Source organism: Ascaphus truei, chromosome 6 (assembly GCF_040206685.1).
Source record: "Ascaphus truei isolate aAscTru1 chromosome 6, aAscTru1.hap1, whole genome shotgun sequence".
Classification (NCBI taxonomy): Eukaryota; Metazoa; Chordata; class Amphibia; order Anura; family Ascaphidae; genus Ascaphus; species Ascaphus truei.
The window spans coordinates 136,443,014-136,461,245 of NC_134488.1; the positions used below are offsets into that span (position 1 = coordinate 136,443,014).

The 18,232-nt window shown below is 55.4% G+C and overlaps 1 protein-coding gene across 1 annotated transcript; it reads right to left on the reverse strand.

Annotated features, from left to right (window-relative positions):
* Window positions 1-54: 54 nt before the first annotated feature.
* On the reverse strand, window positions 55-16,830 carry ETHE1 (ETHE1 persulfide dioxygenase). Its single transcript, XM_075606432.1, has 7 exons — window positions 16,807-16,830; window positions 10,905-11,049; window positions 5,892-6,040; window positions 4,073-4,202; window positions 2,097-2,186; window positions 1,259-1,375; window positions 55-847 (listed from the first exon to the last, which is right to left on the reverse strand). The coding sequence occupies exons 1-7, from the start codon at window positions 16,813-16,815 to the stop codon at window positions 801-803; spliced, it is 687 nt and encodes a 228-aa protein (XP_075462547.1). The 5' UTR covers window positions 16,816-16,830; the 3' UTR covers window positions 55-800.
* Window positions 16,831-18,232: the final 1,402 nt, after the last annotated feature.

Below are 18,232 nucleotides of genomic sequence, written 5' to 3' on the forward strand. Positions count from 1 at the left end.
TAATAACATTTTGAAGCCAAAGTACAATAAAAACAAGACTATTTTTTTAAAATAAATTTTATTTTTCTTTTCATGATTTTAAAATGTAAAACATTTTTTCCGGTTTTACCCTGCGCCCGGAAGCAGAAACAGCAGCACAGGGTAAATATTTCACAGCAGAAACAGGGGACGTATAGGAAATAATATCATTCTTGTAAAACATATTGGAAAATACTTCGTTACCGAGGGGAAATCGCAAAATACTTGTCCATTGTAATAGTGGGGTCAATATATTCAGCATTAAGAGGATTAATACCCGCATTTCGTTTTCACAGCAGTCTCCCGTTCATGTGTGAGGTGGAAATGAATGCTCACCCTCTCACCACAGAACCGGGGCGAGCGTTAGCCGGGGCCGGGACTCACACCGGCTGCAGTGTTCACCGCGGTACGGGAGCCTGAGAAACACCGCAGGGTCGGCCGCAGACTGGAGGGAGCGCTCACCTGGCTCAGCTACCGAGCACTGGGACAGACGGCACACGGGGAGACGAGAACCGACCTCCTGAAGATGGAGTCTCACGTGTGCGCGCTCAGTAACCCCTCCTCTCCGGCACAGGTCCCCCTCGCAGACAGGAAGCCGGTGGCAGCGGTGGCCATTTTGATCAGTCTCACTGGCAAATTTCCCTCCATTTAAAAAAACTAAAAATAAAAATCTAGTAGAAATAATTAAATTCCAACACAGGCGCCGGGCAGGTGCAGCAGCTGATTTCACCGGCCAATCAGAACTTCAGGATTCAATGAGGTCATTAGAAAAACTGGTGATGTCAAACATCCTGGATACCGCATTTCAGGTTGGCTGGCACTGCAATGTCTGGGGAAGCAAGGAACAGAAATGAGACACAATGCAGGAGACTCCGGGAGCTGCGAAACCGGTATATTCCTGTGCGCACCGCGACGGCTGCAGGGCACCGCGTCTCATTCCTGTGTCAGTGACATGCTATAGTCTCCATGAGATACAGTCCCATGGACATTAGTGCCATCCTGTGGTCTCCATGTGTACTACAGAAGGTATAGTCCTGTGGTATGGCAGTGACCCCCTGTGGTCCCCGAGAGTACTGCAGTAAGTATACTGCTGTATTAGAGCGACATCTTGTGGTTACTATGAGTACTGCATGGGATATATCACTGTGGGAATCCCACTGCCCGCGTCTCCTTGTGGTCAGAGTATATTACACGGGGTATATCCCTGTGGGTGGTCCGGACAGCAGGGGGGGATTCTCACCTATCTGTGCAGGCTTACGCAGGTTCAAATTATTCATGATCTTCACAAACTCCGCCTCGTTCTTGGTCAGCCGCGGGTTCAGGCGCTTCTCCTCCTGCACGGTCGTTACCGTCTGACCTGTGACAGGGGGACAGGGGGAGGTCACACCCCAGGGACGGGACCTTGTAACCGTGGGCATGTATTCTTCCAAACAAAGAAAGAAGCGTCCTCTCCAATCTCAGGACCAGCGCCATGAATACGCCACAGAAACAATGGTGTCCAACAGGAGACGCGTGTCACACGCGCGCGCAGAAAGAGGATGTGGAATGTGATAATATGGGGGTCACGTCGCCAAGTAACACTAATCCCGATCGCCGCCGCTCAACGCGGTTGCCGCCAGCCACTGTGGCAGTGAAAGGGTTACTATGTCACGTCTCCAAACACAGCTGTGTAAGAGTCGCGGAAATCCGCGCTTATTCTAAAGCACAAGACGTTGGCAGAGATACGAAGTGAAGGGTCAGGGTCCCGGGACGGGGGAGGTTAGGGAGAGGATAAAAGGATTTCATTTTTAAAAAAAAGGTAGAGAATTTTCTGACAAACGACACGGCCTAATGTCGCCATCACTAAGGTCAATGAATGAATTACAGCCCAGTACCGCCCAGTGTGACCAGTAGCAGGAAGGGCCCACACACCCAGGACTCCTCACTGAGGTTACCCAGTAAGAGTACCCGAACTTACCTCACACCCCTGGGTCCCCACGCAGAGGGGTTGGGGGGAGGGGAGGGGGGGAGAGAGAGGAGGGCTCATACCCCTGGGTCCGCACACGGATGGGAGGGGGGGGGGGGGAAGAGACGCTCACCTGTATAGTCGTGCGCAGGGTACAGCAGGCAGCTGTCGGGCAGGGTGAAGATCTTGCTGTGCACAGAGTGGTACAGAGTATTGGGGCAGCCTGCAAGCAGAAGGGAGCGCTCATTAACCCTTCGAAAGTCTGTGCAAGGCAGCCACGCTGCGGAGGGGGATTAGGAAGGGAGGGGGTGTAACACCAGTCTGACTGCATTTATCTCCAAAGCAAAGTACACCTTGTATTAACCCCTTCACTACCAGAGGAGCCGCACAGTGCAGCACTATATAGCAGCGTTACCGTCCATCTCATCACAAGTCCCCAGTCAGCAAAGCTTTGTATGTTACAGATGTATATCTATCCATCTAGTGATTTCTGTCCAACTGTCTTTTTAGGCTGTAACCCCAAGAATGGGTGTGTGTGGGGGGTGGGGGGCAGAGGAGAGAATGGGCTGGGGGGGGGGGGGGAGAAGAGAGGAGAAGGGATGTGGTGGTGGGTGGGGGGGGGAGAAGAGGAGAAGGGGTGTGGTGGTGGGTGGGGGGGAGAAGAGGAGAAGGGGTGTGGTGGTGGGGGGAGAAGTGGGGGAGGAGAAGGGGTCTTTATTACGTGACAGTTACGTGTGAGATATAACGTCGCTGCCCAGTGGGAGATCCGGAAGAATTATATCCGGATATAAAGACACGCTCAGAAACAACTTATTCACTGAAGTGTTTCGGCTGCAAAACTGAAATTCTGTGCGTGTCCCAAAGGGAAACTCCTTACAGGGAGCCCCATAGTGTGCCCCCCCCAGTGTGCACACTCTCCCTCTCCCATAGTGTGCCCCTCCCCCCCCCCCACTGTGCACACTCCTCCTCCCACCCCCCATAGTGTGCCCGTCCGTCCGTTCCCCAGTGTGCCCCCTCTCCCCTCCCAGTGTGCACACTCTCCCTCTCCTCCCTCCCCCCGCCCCCCATAGTGTGCCCCTCCCCCCCCACTGTGCACACTCCTCCTCCCACCCCCCATAGTGTGCCCGTCCGTCCGTTCCCCAGTGTGCCCCCTCTCCCCTCTCAGTGTGCACACTCTCCCTCTCCTCCCCCCCCCCATAGTGTGCCTTTGTGACAAGGCCAAGCAGGATGTCAGTCTCTGATGGCGTTTGCCCCGGCGGCTGGGTGGCGGTTCCACGCATCTAATTCCCTTTTCGTAAGAAAAGTACCGCCTCACACTTTCTGAATCCGCCTCCCAGCCGCCTCAGAGACACCCTGTCCCGCTGCTGTCCCTGACTGACCCGATCAGCAGTAATTTTTACCCCTTTGCTGCGGAGGAAGGGGGGGGGGGGTAGGCATCGTCACATCACCCGGGGGGCGGGGAGTTTTCCCCTGCTCTTTGTTCTTTTCCCATGGATGAGGAGCAGGGGGTCCCTGGAGTGGACCCGTGTGTATTTCAGCTACAAGACCCCCTGCTCCCTACATAAACAAATGTTAAACAGCTGGGGTCCCCCCTCCTGCAACTGCCCCGGGGTCCCCCCTCCTGCAACTGCCCCGGGTTCCCCCCTCCTGCAACTGCCCCGGGTTCCCCCCTCCTGCAACTGCCCCGGGTTCCTCAACCCCTGCAACTGCCCCGGGTTCCTCCCCCCCCTGCAACTGCCCCGGGTTCCTCCCCCCCGAAACTGCCCCGGGTCCCCCCTTCCCCCCCCATCTACCTACCTCTGACTTCCGGGGCATCACTGCCACCTTCATCCTTCTAATAACCCCTCTCCCCATCTCACTACCCAGCCTGACACCCGCTCTGCCGGGACGGGCGAGCGGAGCCCCGCCGGGACAGGTGCCGGGACGGGCGAGCGGGGCCCCGCCGGGACAGACGAATGGGGCGAGCGGTACCCTGCCGGGACAGGTGCCGGGACGGGCGAGCGGGGCCCCGCCGGGACAGACGAATGGGGAGAGTGGTACCCTGCCGGGACAGGTGCCGGGACGGGCGAGCGGAGCCCCGCCGGGACAGACTAATGGGGCGAGTGGTACCCTGCTGGAAGTCCGTGCGTCCGCAGCCTCGGATGAGCAGGGCGTCTCCGGTGAATGCCATACTCAGATTGTTCAACACGTATGTCAGGCAGCCGTCCGTGTGTCCGGGAGTGGCACGAACCTCCAGGGACTGCGGGGGGGGGGGGGGGGGAGGGGGGAGGCCATTATTACTGCGCCCCGCACTAATCAAGGAACATTCAGGGCGACGTGTTAATTACGACATAAGCCACTAATCAGCTGAAATGTGACAGGTAGGAGAAAGAAAGTGTCCGAGCTTCCCACTGCAGTGTGACAGACAGGACTAATGGCCCGATCACTGTCCCCTCCAAATCACAGGACATACACAAGGGAGTGTCACGTCTGTCCCCCACAGCAAGGTGACACAATGACACATATAGGAGGGGCCTCTGACACATGGAATCTGTCTCTCCCAAAGCAGAATGGCTGTCAGCAGAAGGAGCCTCAGGCCCGACCCTTCCCATAGAGACACACAGGGACACCGACAGACAGGACGTATGGCGTGTCCCTCCCCAGCAGGGTGACACACAGGGACACCGACAGACAGGACGTATGGCGTGTCCCTCCCCCAGCAGGGTGACACACAGGGACACCAACAGACAGGACGTATGGCGTGTCCCTCCCCCAGCAGGGTGACACACAGGGACACCAACAGACAGGACGTATGGCGTGTCCCTCCCCCAGCAGGGTGACACACAGGGACACAGACAGGGCGTATGGTGTGTGTGTCCCTCCCCCAGCAGGGTGACACACAGGGACACAGACAGGGCGTATGGTGTGTGTTTCCCTCCCCCAGCAGGGTGACACACAGGGACACAGACAGGGAGTATGGTGTGTGTCCCTCCCCCAGCAGGGTGACACACAGGGACACAGACAGGGCGTATGGTGTGTGTGTGTGTCTCCCCCAGCAGGGTGACACACAGGGACACAGACAGGGCGTATGGTGTGTGTCCCTCCACCCGCAGGGTGACACACAGGGACACAGACAGAGCGTATGGTGTGTGTGTGTGTCCCTCCCCCAGCAGGGTGACACACAGGGACACAGACGTATGGTGTGTGTGTCCCTCCCCCAGCAGGGTGACACACAGGGACCCAGACAGGACGTATGGTGTGTGTCCCTCCCCCCGCAGGGTGACACACACAGGGCGTATGGTGTGTGTGTGTCCCTCCCCCAGCAGGGTGACACAGACAGGGCGTATGGTGTGTGTGTGTCTCTCCCCCAGCAGTGTGACACACAGGGACACAGACAGGGCGTATGGTGTGTGTGTCCCTCCCCCAGCAGGGTGACACACACAGGGCGTATGGTGTGTGTGTGTCCCTCCCCCAGCAGGGTGACACACACAGGGCGTATGGTGTGTGTGTGTGTCCCTCCCCCAGCAGGGTGACACACAGACACAGACAGGGCGTATGGTGTGTGTGTGTCTCTCCCCCAGCAGGGTGACACACACAGGGCGTATGGTGTGTGTGTCCCTCCCCCAGCAGGGTGACACACAGGGACACAGACAGGACGTATGGTGTGTGTCCCTCCCCCAGCAGGGTGACACACAGGGACACAGACAGGGCGTATGGTGTGGTTGTCGCTCCCCCCGCAGGGTGACACACAGGGACACAGACAGGGCGTATGGTGTGTGTGTCCCTCCCCCCGCAGGGTGACACACAGGGACACAGACAGGGCATATGGTGTGTGTGTCCCTCCCCCCGCAGGGCGACACACAGGGACACAGACAGGGCGTATGGTGTGTGTCCCTCCCCCCGCAGGGTGACACACAGGGACAGGCCGGTGCGTCCGTGTGATACTCACAAACTTCCCAAACTTGATGAGGTCGCCCTCCTGTATGTGGATATCAGCCATGGCCCCACTGTCCTTGGAGATGACGCTCTTACACCCGGGGACCAGCTTCTTCAGGACGCCCGTCCCAGTGATGTGATCGGCGTGACAGTGGGTGTTGGCTGGAGAGGGGACAGACAGGAGGGGGGGGGGGGGGGGAAGAGACGGGGACACAGCCAGAGAGAGACGAGATAAAGGAAGGGGGGGGGGGGGGGAGAAAGAGACGGCCAGAGAGAGAAGGAGAGAGAAGTCAGAGGAAGATTCTCACATTAGATTTCTACTACTACATCCTGCGGAAAAGTGACTCAGCAGTCTAAGGGGGCAGAGCCGCAGCATTGCGCGGGACGGGGGGGCAGAGCCGCAGCATTGCGCGGGGCAGAGCCGCAGCATTGCGCGGGGCAGAGCCGCAGCATTGCGCGGGGCAGAGCCGCAGCATTGCGCGGGGCAGAGCCGCAGCATTGCGCGGGGCGGGGGGCAGAGCCGCAGCATTGCGCGGGGCAGAGCCGCAGCATTGCGCGGGGCAGAGCCGCAGCATTGCGCGGGACGGGGGGGCAGAGCCGCAGCATTGCGCGGGGCGGGGGGCAGAGCCGCAGCATTGCGCGGGGCGGGGGGCAGAGCCGCAGCATTGCGCGGGACGGGGGGCAGAGCCGCAACATTGCGCGGGACGGGGGGCAGAGCCGCAGCATTGCGTGGGATGGGGGGCAGAGCCGCAGCATTGCGCGGGACGGGGGGCAGAGCCGCAGCATTGCGCGGGACGGGGGGCAGAGCCGCAGCATTGCGCGGGACGGGGGGCAGAGCCGCAGCATTGTGCGGGACGGGGGGCAGAGCCGCAGCATTGCGTGGGACGGGGGGCAGAGCCGCAGCATTGCGCGGGACGGGGGGCAGAGCCGCAGCATTGTGCGGGACGGGGGGCAGAGCCGCAGAGTTGCGCGGGACGGGGGGCAGAGCCGCAGCATTGCGCGGGACGGGGGGCAGAGCCGCAACATTGCGCGGGACGGGGGGCAGAGCCGCAACATTGCGCGGGACGGGGGGCAGAGCCGCAGCATTGCGTGGGACGGGGGGCAGAGCCGCAGCATTGCGCGGGACGGGGGGCAGAGCCGCAGCATTGCGCGGGACGGGGGGCAGAGCCGCAGCATTGCGCGGGACGGGGGCAGAGCCGCAGCATTGTACATGGGGGGCGGGGGGAGAGGGGAGAGAAAGGAGAGAGTCGCACTATAGGGGGTATACACAGCTAGTTTTCTTATTTCTGTACAAATGGGCTTGTGTCACTGGGCTTGTGTCTCTGGGCTTGTGTCTCTGGGCTTGTGTCTCTGGGCTTGTGTCTCTGGGCTTGTGTCTCTGGGCTTGTGTCTCTGGGCTTGTGTCTCTGGGCTTGTGTCTCTGGGCTTGTGTCTCTGGGCTTGTGTCTCTGGGCTTGTGTCTCTGGGCTTGTGTCTGTCTTCCTCTGGATCAATATACAGCGAGTACGGATATAGGATAAAGCGGGGGCGCGCAATCTTCCCTCTCGCTCGCGGCCCCCTCACCTTGGCTCCGGCGTCAGATGATGCCGTGGGGTGACGTGACGCCGCGTTGCAGAAGACAAGTGAAGTTGCAGAAGCCTCACGCGATCCCCCAGCATTTAAATGCCATGTCGGGATGAGCTCAGGGCCTCTGCAACTGCCCGCGCCCCCCCCTGAAAAATCTTACGCCCCACAGTTTGCGCACCGCGGGGATAAAGTATCTATCTTCTAAATTTAGTATAGTTTGAATGTCTTTTTCCCAACCATATGTAACTATGTAACTATGTAATTATTGACGAAGTTGAGACATTAGGGGGTCTGACATAACATTAGAGTCAAAGCAGCCATTTTGTCTGACTATTTTTGTTAGCCATCTTGTTATTGTTCTAGTCCTTGTGCTGCGCTTGTGTCTTCCATTTTGTCTTCTGTCTGTATGAAAGCTGCATGAAAGTTATAGTGGGTTAAAAGATTTTTCGCTCTCAGTGTTTACCAGCTCTGACCAGCCCAGCTGCAGAAGAAGGGAGGGGGCATACAGCCTTGAGGAGTGAGATTAGAATTAGAGAAGAGTTCTCACATTTAAGTGCCAGGTAAAGTCTTGAGAAGTGAGATCAGAATTAGAACCAACTTCTCAGCATTTGAGTGTCTGGTGGACTCAGAGATAGAAATCAATTCTCACATTCAACCCCTTAAAGAATGTATGTATCATTTCATTTTTGTTATGTATTACAAGATTGTCATATTTAGTGATGTGCAAGCCCCCCCCCCATAAAGGGGTGGAGCTTTAGGATTTAGGGTATAAATATGGCATATCGTGTTAGTGTTATAGAGCTTTTTTTCAAAAGCTGTCTCCTTGTGCACTTGACGAATAAATTCACGTGTTATTCTGTTTCAAAATAACCTCAGACTGTGTTTTTTATTTACGCTTTTCTCACTATGTAACCTTATTTGTTTCTTTGAGGAGGTAAGTAGGAATTTAGACCAGGGTTATGCAGTTGATGTGGTCTACTTAGATTTTGCAAAGGCTTTTGATACGGTTTCACACAAGAGGTTGGTGTACAAAATAAAGCAAATTGGACTCAGCAATAATATATGCACCTGGATTGAAAACTGGTTAAAGGACAGACAACAGAGGGTTGTCATAAATGGAACTTTTTCAGGTTGGGCTAAAGTCGTGAGTGGAGTACCCCAGGAATCGGTACTGGGACCCCTGCTTTTTAACTTGTTTATTAATGACCTTGAGGTTGGGATCGAGAGCAAAGTCTCCACCTTTGCTGATGATACTAAATTGTGTAAGGTAATATAATCAGAGCAGGATGTAATTTCTCTTCAGAAGGACTTGGGGAGACTGGAAACGTGGGCAGGTAAATGGCCGATGAGGTTTAATACAGATAAATGTAAGGTTATCTATTTGGGAAGCAAGAATAAACAGGCGACATACAAATTAAATGGGGATATATTGGGGGAATCCTTGATGGAGAAGGATTTAGGAGTGCTTGTAGACAGCAGGCTTAGCAATAGTGCCCAAAGTCATGCAGTAGCTGCAAAGGCAAACAAGATCTTATCTTGCATCAAACGGGCAATGGATGGAAGGGAAGTAAACATAATTATGCCCCTTTACAAAGCACTAGTAAGACCTCACCTTGAATATGGAGTACAATTTTGGGCACCAATCCTAAGAAAAGACATTATGGAACTAGAGAAAGTGCAGAGAAGATCCACCAAATTAATAAAGGGGATGGACAATCTAACTTATGAGGAGAGGCTAGCTAAAGTAGATTTATTTACATTAGAAAAGAGGCGTCTAAGAGGGGATATGATAACTATATACAAATATATTCAGGGACAATACAAGGAGCTTTCAAAAGAACTATTCATCCCACGGGCAGTACAAAGGACTCTGGGCCATCCCTTAAAGCTGGAGGAAAGGAGATTTCCCCAGCAACAAAGGAAAGGGTTCTTTACAGTAAGGGCAGTTACAGTGTGGGATTCATTACCCATGGAGACTGTGATGGCAGATACAATAGATTTGTTCAACAAAAAAGGTTGGACATCTTTTTAGATGGGAAAGGTATACAGGGATATACCAAATAAGTATACATGGGAAGGATGTTGATCCAGGGATTAATCCGATTGCCGATTCTTGGACTCAGGAAGGAATTTATTTTTCCCCTTAATGGGGTTTTTTGTTTGCCTTCCTCTGGATCAATAAGTATAGATATAGAATAAAGTATCTGTTGTCTAAATTTAGCATAGGTTGAACTTGGACGTACGTCTTTTCTCCAACCTTATCTACTATGTAACTATGTGACTATGTAACAGTGTATGTGACTGTGTAACTATGTGACTATGTAACAGTGTATGTGACTGTAACTATGTGACTATGTAACAGTGTATGTGACTGTGTAACTATGTGACTATGTAACAGTGTATGTGACTGTGTAACTATGTGACTGTAACTATGTGACTATGTGACTGTGTAACTGAACAACCAGTTCTTATATACAACATTTCAATTGTAAATTTGCATAAAACCCCCTTTTTATATATATTAATATCGCAGAAATATAACATACTTTGCTCTGATGTTGCACAGGTATTACAGAAAGCCACGCTCAGTGCCACGGCTCAGTGCCACGGCTCAGTGCCACGGCTCAGTGCCACGGCTCACGTGGAGCACGGACAAGACCCGGACCCCTGCGAGTGGGTCACTGAATAGAGCAGTACCAAGTACCAAGCTTCCTCAGGAATCCCCTTAAAAGGTTTTATTAATGTACTAAAAAGACCCCACTAAACAGAAATAGTGCCAGTCGGGCTTCCCATGCAGTACTCCCGCATAAAGTACCTCCCTGAGAGCGTCCAATCAGACTGCCGGCCCGGGGAGCTCAACTTTCTCCCACTACAAAGACTGGTGCTGCCGATTCAGTGAATACTTGGCATGTTTACGTGGGAATCGCCTCTCCCTCATAAAGCAATCTTCGCTGTGTACACGTGACACGGGACAAAGTCTGACCACGGAGAGCCACGACAGGCCGCTCGCACCACGTGTCAGGCAGGACTACCTCGCTGAAGGTGTGCGTGCATTGAAGGGGTTAATGGCGCCCTGCAGCGTTTGCAGACGCTCGTTAAGATTACAGATGGCTTTATGTCTGTACGTCTGTTAATGTGTCACACGGACCACGCTGCACCCAATAAAACCATCACCCACACGCAAAGGGAGCTGCCCAGTGTGCTACTGTACGTGACCAAGATACACAAATATCACACCTAGATCAGTGTGACATCACATACCGCACGCCGTCATAACACGGTCAGCTGTGTGACATCATTAAGCTACTGTTTCATCATAGCGTTGTCAAAGGTGACATCAAGCTACTCTGTCATTTCACCATTATTAGGGGTTTCTGTATGACATCACTGCTGTGTATGTGATGTCACAGTAGCTCGTCCCTGGAAGGTGTGTGATGTCAGAGCTCGGCACGGTTCTTACCCGCGTAGGTCATTTTGAGTTCGAGATCATGGATGAGTTTGGCATCTCGTTTGGCGGTTTCCAGCACGGGGTCGATCAGAACGGCCTCCTTACTGGCTTCATCGGCGAGAAGGTAAGTGTACGTACAACTTACCGGCTCAAAGAGCTACGCGGAGAGACAACGGGAGAGGAGAGGGAAGTGTGTGAGCGGGAGGGAGGGAGAGAGAGACAACGGGAGAGGAGAGGGAAGTGTGTGAGCGGGAGGGAGGGAGGGAGAGACAACGGAGAGGAGAGGGAAGTGTGTGAGCGGGAGGGAGGGAGAGAGAGACAACGGGAGAGGAGAGGGAAGTGTGTGAGCGGGAGGGAGGGAGAGAGAGACAACGGGAGAGGAGAGGGAAGTGTGTGAGCGGGAGGGAGAGAGAGAGAGAGAGAGAGACAACGGGAGAGGAGAGGGAAGTGTGTGAGCGGGAGGGAGGGAGAGAGAGACAACGGGAGAGGAGAGGGAAGTGTGTGAGCGGGAGGGAGAGAGAGAGAGAGAGAGACAACGGGAGAGGAGAGGGAAGTGTGTGAGCGGGAGGGAGGGAGAGACAACGGGAGAGGAGAGGGAAGTGTGTGAGCGGGAGGGAGAGAGAGATAACAAGATGGAAAGGGAGGAGGAAACGAGAGGCCGAGGGAGAGGGAAAGGGAGGAGGAAACGAGAGGCCGAGGGAGAGGGGAAGGGAGGAGGAAACGAGAGGCCGAGGGAGAGGGGAAGGGAGGAGGAAACGAGAGGCCGAGGGAGAGGGGAAGGGAGGAGGAAACGAGAGGCCGAGGGAGAGGGGAAGGGAGGAGGAAACGAGAGGCCGAGGGAGAGGGGAAGGGAGGAGGAAACGAGAGGCCGAGGGAGAGGGGAAGGGAGGAGGAAACGAGAGGCCGAGGGAGAGGGGAAGGGAGGAGGAAACGAGAGGCCGAGGGAGAGGGGAAGGGAGGAGGAAACGAGAGGCCGAGGGAGAGGGGAAGGGAGGAGGAAACGAGAGGCCGAGGGAGAGGGGAAGGGAGGAGGAAACGAGAGGCCGAGGGAGAGGGGAAGGGAGGAGGAAACGAGAGGCCGAGGGAGAGGGGAAGGGAGGAGGAAACGAGAGGCCGAGGGAGAGGGGAAGGGAGGAGGAAACGAGAGGCCGAGGGAGAGGGGAAGGGAGGAGGAAACGAGAGGCCGAGGGAGAGGGGAAGGGAGGAGGAAACGAGAGGCCGAGGGAGAGGGGAAGGGAGGAGGAAACGAGAGGCCGAGGGAGAGGGGAAGGGAGGAGGAAACGAGAGGCCGAGGGAGAGGGGAAGGGAGGAGGAAACGAGAGGCCGAGGGAGAGGGGAAGGGAGGAGGAAACGAGAGGCCGAGGGAGAGGGGAAGGGAGGAGGAAACGAGAGGCCGAGGGAGAGGGGAAGGGAGGAGGAAACGAGAGGCCGAGGGAGAGGGGAAGGGAGGAGGAAACGAGAGGCCGAGGGAGAGGGGAAGGGAGGAGGAAACGAGAGGCCGAGGGAGAGGGGAAGGGAGGAGGAAACGAGAGGCCGAGGGAGAGGGGAAGGGAGGAGGAAACGAGAGGCCGAGGGAGAGGGGAAGGGAGGAGGAAACGAGAGGCCGAGGGAGAGGGGAAGGGAGGAGGAAACGAGAGGCCGAGGGAGAGGGGAAGGGAGGAGGAAACGAGAGGCCGAGGGAGAGGGGAAGGGAGGAGGAAACGAGAGGCCGAGGGAGAGGGGAAGGGGGGAGGAAACGAGAGGCCGAGGGAGAGGGGAAGGGGGGAGGAAACGAGAGGCCGAGGGAGAGGGGAAGGGGGGAGGAAACGAGAGGCCGAGGGAGAGGGGAAGGGGGGAGGAAACGAGAGGCCGAGGGAGAGGGGAAGGGAGGAGGAAACGAGAGGCCGAGGGAGAGGGGAAGGGAGGAGGAAACGAGAGGCCGAGGGAGAGGGGAAGGGAGGAGGAAACGAGAGGCCGAGGGAGAGGGGAAGGGAGGAGGAAACGAGAGGCCGAGGGAGAGGGGAAGGGAGGAGGAAACGAGAGGCCGAGGGAGAGGGGAAGGGAGGAGGAAACGAGAGGCCGAGGGAGAGGGGAAGGGAGGAGGAAACGAGAGGCCGAGGGAGAGGGGAAGGGAGGAGGAAACGAGAGGCCGAGGGAGAGGGGAAGGGAGGAGGAAACGAGAGGCCGAGGGAGAGGGGAAGGGAGGAGGAAACGAGAGGCCGAGGGAGAGGGGAAGGGAGGAGGAAACGAGAGGCCGAGGAGAGGGGAAGGGAGGAGGAAACGAGAGGCCGAGGGAGAGGGGAAGGGAGGAGGAAACGAGAGGCCGAGGGAGAGGGGAAGGGAGGAGGAAACGAGAGGCCGAGGGAGAGGGGAAGGGAGGAGGAAACGAGAGGCCGAGGGAGAGGGGAAGGGAGGAGGAAACGAGAGGCCGAGGGAGAGGGGAAGGGAGGAGGAAACGAGAGGCCGAGGGAGAGGGGAAGGGAGGAGGAAACGAGAGGCCGAGGGAGAGGGGAAGGGAGGAGGAAACGAGAGGCCGAGGGAGAGGGGAAGGGAGGAGGAAACGAGAGGCCGAGGGAGAGGGGAAGGGAGGAGGAAACGAGAGGCCGAGGGAGAGGGGAAGGGAGGAGGAAACGAGAGGCCGAGGGAGAGGGGAAGGGAGGAGGAAACGAGAGGCCGAGGGAGAGGGGAAGGGAGGAGGAAACGAGAGGCCGAGGGAGAGGGGAAGGGAGGAGGAAACGAGAGGCCGAGGGAGAGGGGAAGGGAGGAGGAAACGAGAGGCCGAGGGAGAGGGGAAGGGAGGAGGAAACGAGAGGCCGAGGGAGAGGGGAAGGGAGGAGGAAACGAGAGGCCGAGGGAGAGGGGAAGGGAGGAGGAAACGAGAGGCCGAGGGAGAGGGGAAGGGAGGAGGAAACGAGAGGCCGAGGGAGAGGGGAAGGGAGGAGGAAACGAGAGGCCGAGGGAGAGGGGAAGGGAGGAGGAAACGAGAGGCCGAGGGAGAGGGGAAGGGAGGAGGAAACGAGAGGCCGAGGGAGAGGGGAAGGGAGGAGGAAACGAGAGGCCGAGGGAGAGGGAAAGGGTGCACACGCCATGCAGAGCAACGTACATACCACACAGAGCATTGTGCAGAGCACAAGCCACGCAGAGCACATGCAGAGCAGTGTACACGCTACATGCACATTCTGTGCATATATACTTAGCCACGTGGTTGCATGCGTTCCCCTATGGCAGCCAAGGGGTTAACATACTGAACTGGCTCATTGTGACCTTGCAGCCTCCAGTTCCGTCAGTCCCCCACCTCAGTATGGGGAGGGTGAAGCAGGCGGGCTCAGTATAAAGAAGTGAATTACTGTCATGCGCTTTAGCTTGCGCCGAATGATGAACACACGTATAAGTGTGAGTGGGCTGAAGGTGAGGCATATGGAGCATCATGGGACCACTAGGGAGGTCGGGGCTCAGGGGCAAAAAAAGCAATCTTACCCCTGTCAGCTCATCCGTCCTGGGTCCTGTAGCTCCTTGGTTGCCAATCCCGCAGCGTGCATCCGGCAAGGTGAGGAAATGAAGAGGAAAGATCCGGTGCGACAGCAAACAGCCAAATGACGTCAGCTCCACAGTTGAATGCAGTAGCTTTATTGGTATGGACACAGACAGGTAAAAACAGCAGGCTGCAGCACAGCTTCTACGCGTTTCACGTGAAACGCGTAGTGGAGGAGGCTGTGCTGCAGCCTGCTGTTTTTACCTGTCTGTGTCCATACCAATAAAGCTACTGCATTCAACTGTGGAGCTGACGTCATTTGGCTGTTTGCTGTCGCACCGGATCTTTCCTCTTCATTTCCTCAGGCTCAGTATAAAGCCTGAGGGGGAGGGGGAAGCAGGCAGGCTGGGGGAGCAGAGAGAGAGGGGGGAGGGGGGTGAGAGGATTTGTGGGGGTGCTTTTTATGGAGGCGTGTAGAAGTTTTGGGAAGGAGGTGTGTAAATAGTAGTGCGGTGTGTGGGCACCGGCATAAGGGGAGGGGAGGAGAGAGGAAGAAATGTGGATAGGAGGGGAGTGGGGAAGTTGGAGAGAACAGAAAAGTTTACAAAAAGGAGTGAGGAAACCGCAAACAGAAAATGCAATAGGGAAGGAGAGAGGCCCCAGGTATTGGAGGAGATGAGGAGTAGGAGGTGAGAGAGGTGTATATATCAGGCCTGGGAGGGTATAATGAGATGCAGGGAGAGAGGTGGGAGGGGAGAGGTCCCAGGTATTGGGGGAGATGAGGAGTAGGAGGTGAGAGAGAGGTGTATAAATCAGGCCTGGGAGGGTATAATGAGAAGCAGGGAGAGAGGTAGGAGGAGAGAGGTCCCAGGTATTGGAGGAGATGAGGAGTAGGAGGTGAGAGAGGTGTATATATCAGGCCTGGGAGGGTATAATGAGATGCAGGGAGAGAGGTGGGAGGGGAGAGGTCCCAGGTATTGGGGGAGATGAGGAGTAGGAGGTGAGAGAGAGGTGTATAAATCAGGCCTGGGAGGGTATAATGAGAGGCAGGGAGAGAGGTGGGAGGGGAGAGGTCCCAGGTATTGGAGGAGATGAGTAGGAGGTGAGAGAGGTGTATAAATCAGGCCTGGGAGGGTATAATGAGATGCAGGGAGAGAGGTAGGAGGGGAGAGGTCCCAGGTATTGGAGGAGATGAGTAGGAGGTGAGAGAGGTGTGTATAAAATCAAGCCTGGGAGGGTATAATGAGATGCAGGGAGAGAGGTAGGAGGAGAGAGATCCCAGGTATTGGAGGAGATGAGGAGTAGGTGAGAGAGAGGTGTATAAATCAGGCCTGGGGGGAGTATAATGAGAAGCAGGGAGAGAGGTAGGAGGGGAGAGGTCCCAGGTATTGGAGGAGATGAGAGCAGGTGTATAAATCAGGCCTGGGAGGGTATAATGAGATGCTGGGAGAGAGGTAGGAGGGGAGAGGTCCCAGGTATAGGAGGAGGTGAGGAGTAGGTGAGAGAGCAGGTGTATAAAATCAGGCCTGGGAGGTATAATGAGATGCAGGGAGAGAGGTAGGAGGGGGGAGGTCCCGGGTATTGGAGGAGATGAGGAGTAGGAGGTGAGAGAGGTGTATAAATCAGGCCTGGGAGGTATAATGAGAAGCAGGGAGAGAGGTAGGAGGGGAGAGGTCCCAGGTATTGGAGATGAGGAGTAGCAGGTGAGAGAGGTGTATAAATCAGGCCTGGGAGGGTATAATGAGAAGCAGGGAGAGAGGTAGGAGGAGAGAGGTCCCAGGTATTGGAGGAGATGAGGAGTAGGAGGTTTGAGAGGTGTATATATCAGGCCTGGGAGGGTATAATGAGAAGCAGGGAGAGAGGTAGGAGGGGAGAGGTCCCAGGTATTGGAGGAGATGAGGAGTAGGAGGTGAGAGAGGTGTATATATCAGGCCTGGGAGGGTATAATGAGATGCAGGGAGAGAGGTAGGAGGGGAGAGGTCCCAGGTATTGGGGGAGATGAGGAGTAGGAGGTGAGAGAGGTGTATATATCAGGCCTGGGAGGGTATAATGAGAAGCAGGGAGAGAGGTAGGAGGGGAGAGGTCCCAGGTATTGGGGGAGATGAGGAGTAGGAGGTGAGAGAGGTGTATATATCAGGCCTGGGAGGGTATAATGAGATGCAGGGAGAGAGGTAGGAGGGGAGAGGTCCCAGGTATTGGGGGAGATGAGGAGTAGGAGTGAGAGAGGTGTATATATCAGGCCTGGGAGGGTATAATGAGAAGCAGGGAGAGAGGTAGGAGGGGAGAGGTCCCAGGTATTGGGGAGATGAGGAGGAGGTGAGAGAGGTGTATATATCAGGCCTGGGAGGGTATAATGAGAAGCAGGAAGAGAGGAAGGAGGGGAGAGGTCCCAGGTATTGGAGGTGTGTAAGGGCTGTAATATACAGGATGCGGCCGCGTGTTCCTATGAGAACGCGCGTGCACCTGCCGCATGCTTTTCCTGTATATAGTGCCGGGAGCTGCAGGTAATGTGTATGAGCGAGCGAGCGAGCGCGTCCTAGATAAGATTATTTTAAAGGAGAAAAAAAAAAAAAAAAAAAAAACTTTAATAAATATTTTTTTTTACTTCTCTAATTATTTACACACGCAGACATACATCCACACATACATACATCCATACACACATACACACATACACACATACACACATACACACATACACACATACACACATACACACATACACACATACACACATACACACACACATACACACATACACACATACACACATACACACATACACACACACACACACACACACACACATACATACATACATACATACACACATACATACATACACACATACATACATACACACATACATACATCCCCTCTCCCTGCCGCGCGCGCGGCCCTTCTATAGAAAGGCTGACTAACGTCAGCCAACTAAAAATCCGCGCGCACGCACACGGCGCAGCACGCGCCCGGCACTATAGAACCTGCCTAAAATCAGGCCTGGCAGGGTATTACTGAAGGGGAGGCAGGGTATTACTGAAGGGGAGGGCAGGGTATCACTGAAGGGGAGGGCAGGGTATCACTGAAGGGGAGGGCAGGGTATCACTGAAGGGGAGGGCAGGGTATCACTGAAAGGGGAGGGCAGGGTATCACTGAAGGGAGGGCAGGGTATCACTGAAGGGGAGGGCAGGGTATCACTGAAGGGGAGGGCAGGGTATCACTGAAGGGGAGGGCAGGGTATCACTGAAGGGGAGGGCAGGGTATCACTGAAGGGGAGGGCAGGGTATCACTGAAGGGGAGGGCAGGGTATCACTGAAGGGGAGGGCAGGGTATCACTGAAGGGGAGGGCAGGGTATTACTGAAGGGGAGGGCAGGGTATCACTGAAGGGGAGGGCAGGGTATCACTGAAGGGGAGGGCAGGGTATCACTGAAGGGGACAGAGCGCTTAGAGTTAAGTTCTCACAGAATTTCGGTAGATTTTTAATTATAACCCCCAGGGGTAGAGGGGTCTGCAGTATAAAATATTATAACTTATTGTCATATGGCGCTTCTCGCCCCGATAGGACGCACAGCGCGCCACAATTACAGCGCACCACAATTACAGCACACCACAATTACAGCACACCACAATTACAGCACACCACAATTACAGCACACCACAATTACAGCACAGCGCGCCACAATTACAGCACACCACAATTACAGCACACCACAATTACAGCACACCACAATTACAGCACAGCGCGCCACAATTACAGCACACCACAATTACAGCACACCACAATTACAGCACAGCGCGCCACAATTACAGCACACCACAATTACAGCACAGCGCGCCACAATTACAGCACAGCGCGCGGTACGCAGCACATAGGGATGTTACACAGTC

Coding starts and splice junctions, on each gene's coding strand:
- ETHE1 (XM_075606432.1), bottom strand. Junction 6,041..10,904: donor ACTCAAAATGACCTACGCGG/GTAAGAACCGTG, acceptor TCCCCTCTCCAG/CCAACACCCACTGTCACGCC. Junction 848..1,258: donor GCGTAAGCCTGCACAGATAG/GTGAGAATCCCC, acceptor TTGCTTCCCCAG/ACATTGCAGTGCCAGCCAAC.